The 2,464-nt window shown below is 34.4% G+C and overlaps 1 protein-coding gene across 1 annotated transcript in view; it reads right to left on the reverse strand.

Annotated features, from left to right (window-relative positions):
* Positions 1-2,055, reverse strand: part of LOC107752960 (urokinase plasminogen activator surface receptor-like) — a 4,157-nt gene extending 2,102 nt beyond the window's left edge. Inside the window, exons 1-2 of the mRNA XM_016569046.1 lie at positions 2,007-2,055; positions 1,823-1,927 (exon numbers count right to left, since the gene is read on the reverse strand). Coding sequence (XP_016424532.1) covers positions 1,823-1,927; positions 2,007-2,055 — 154 coding nt within the window. The remainder of the gene's footprint in view (positions 1-1,822; positions 1,928-2,006) is intronic.
* Positions 2,056-2,464: the final 409 nt, after the last annotated feature.

Below are 2,464 nucleotides of genomic sequence, written 5' to 3' on the forward strand. Positions count from 1 at the left end.
AATATTGGTTTTGCTTTGTTTCACAGAACTAATCGTTGCCTGGGTTGCGTACGTATATGTGGGGCGGAGCTATCAAAATAAGGGCAAGACCCTTTTGAGGTAGGGGCGTGTTTGTTTTGGTGATTTCAAATATCAACATTGGCTACCAGAAATCACTTACTCTGCCTTTAAAATCATATAATTATCCTGCCATGTTCACTTTCCAGCACTGGTAAGTTAAAGCTGTTATTGATGTTTAGTGCAATATTTGACTGGAAGGGTGAAAATGACGGTTATTTTAGTCAGTTAACCCTTCTGCATCACTTAAAAACAGTTACACATAGGTCCATAGTGGACAAAAATGTCCATGTCAAAAAACTGTCATTAAATTTGAAGCTTGGGAGCACAGAGTCTTGATAGATAAGGTGACCAGATTTCTGAAATGAAAGCCGGGGATATTTCCTAGTTCGGTGGTCAAAATATCACTGAAATCTCACTTTTGATTATCTACGAATTATAAAATGGGGACAATATATTTATGTTTTTGTTTTTTTAATTGCTGTGGGTTCCATATATTAATATCATAATTAATAATTACAGTGATGTTTGAGGATCAAACTTACCCTAGTTTTTTAAATACAATTTACCAAAAATCACACAATGAAAAAATAGTAAATAGTAATTGCAAATAGCAAACATATCAAAACAGTAGGCTAATATAACAAAATTATGGCTTTACAAAAACAGATTAAATATAAAACAATAAATATGAGAACATATGATAAATAAAATATTTAACAAATAAGTTTAATATTTTCTAACTGTAAAACTGTGAGTAGCCTACAGTAGTCACAACTTTTAAAATTGTATGTTTATGCTTATTTTATGTTTATCTTTTCTATCAGGCTTATTATTTTGCACTTTAGGCCCATTTTGACCACAAAGTATGAGCTTTCTGCAAATGTAATTGTGTAGGCCTAAGTGTAATTGATTAGATTATTTTTTTTATTATTCATATCGGAGTGTGACGGCGGAAGTTTCAGGAATGTTTAATATTGTATGCAAAACAATCCCTCAACCTTATCATGCCTTGTTATACAGTGCACACAAACAGTATTACTTTGTTTTAACATGTATAGTTAGTATGTGACTACTTTGAAACCAATAATGGCGTCTCTTTTGATAACCAAAAGAGCACCTTTGATAACCAAGTCCTCATGGCTAAAGTATATATAGTATATTATTCATATGCTGGTGAAAATAATCACAATCATACTAATGCAGCTGGCTAGATTGATCGGGCTTTTACAGTGTATTTGCGGGTTATTTTGAACGGGCTGTAAAACGGGGCCATCTCCGGGGACAGGACACCAAAAACCGGGACTGTCCCCGGAAAATGGGGACATCTGCTCACTCTATCATTAGATGTACAATCTGCCCGCTTTAAATCAGACACAAGAGGTTTATGCGCTCTTGAACGTTTCTGTGTACACAGTGCGATCTCAGATCTGTGTGTGCGCAGGCGCGCTTCATTGAAGGCAGCGCATTAATATAGAATGATGATTAAACGGACTGGAACTACCTGTGAATTCACACCATCCAGCCAATCAGAATTGAGTATTCAGACAGACGTGGTATAACATAGAATAATAATTTGAGAGAAAACGAAATAAATTTTGGTAATGTAATGTTTTGAACATTCTATGCGTGCAATTATAAATTCTGTCCAGAAAATAAATAGACGTTCAACCTCATTTACATTAACTCTGTTACAGTACCAATTTGAGATATACATGTAGCAGCATCTCCATCAGTCAATTTCAATCCATCATACTGGACTTACTAGCATATGCTGTTGCAGCGAAGCAGTTGGAAAGTCCATCAGGACATGGTATCTGGTCACAAGCGTTTGACACACCTGGGCACTGATTACAGTTGAGAGAGTGTCCTTTAATAATAAAAAAAGACAAGCAATGAGAGAAACATTAGTGATATATATTTGAATACAAATTCAAGCTGTTATTTACCTGCAGTGAAAAGAATGAACAGAAGAAAAACTGAGACTTGCAGATCCATGTTTGATCAGGAGGTGAATGAAATACCGTGCCTGTTGCAGCTCTCATTTTATAGCTCATCAAAAGGGGTGGGTCTTCATGAGAAAATAAAAGTTTAACAGTTTAATAAAAAACAGATATTAAATTATTTACTTGCCAATTTTTAATGGAGAGTCTAGTATGAAAATAGATTTTGTTCTTTTTAAGAAATGTATACTTAGAATGATTTAAAAATAAATAAGTTAAATTCTGTCCTGATTTACTCATTTTTGTGTTGTTCCAAACCTGTATGACTTTCTTCTGCAGATGTTTTGAAAAATGTCCAGGTTTCATCCAAAAATGTAAATTCTGTCATCATTTGCTCGCCTTCACATTGGTCCAAACCGGTATGACTTTATTTCTTCTTTGGATCACAAAAGTAGGTGTTCTGC

This window comes from Sinocyclocheilus rhinocerous, unplaced genomic scaffold (assembly GCF_001515625.1).
Source record: "Sinocyclocheilus rhinocerous isolate Xijiao unplaced genomic scaffold, SAMN03320098_v1.1 scaffold231, whole genome shotgun sequence".
Taxonomy (NCBI): Eukaryota; Metazoa; Chordata; class Actinopteri; order Cypriniformes; family Cyprinidae; genus Sinocyclocheilus; species Sinocyclocheilus rhinocerous.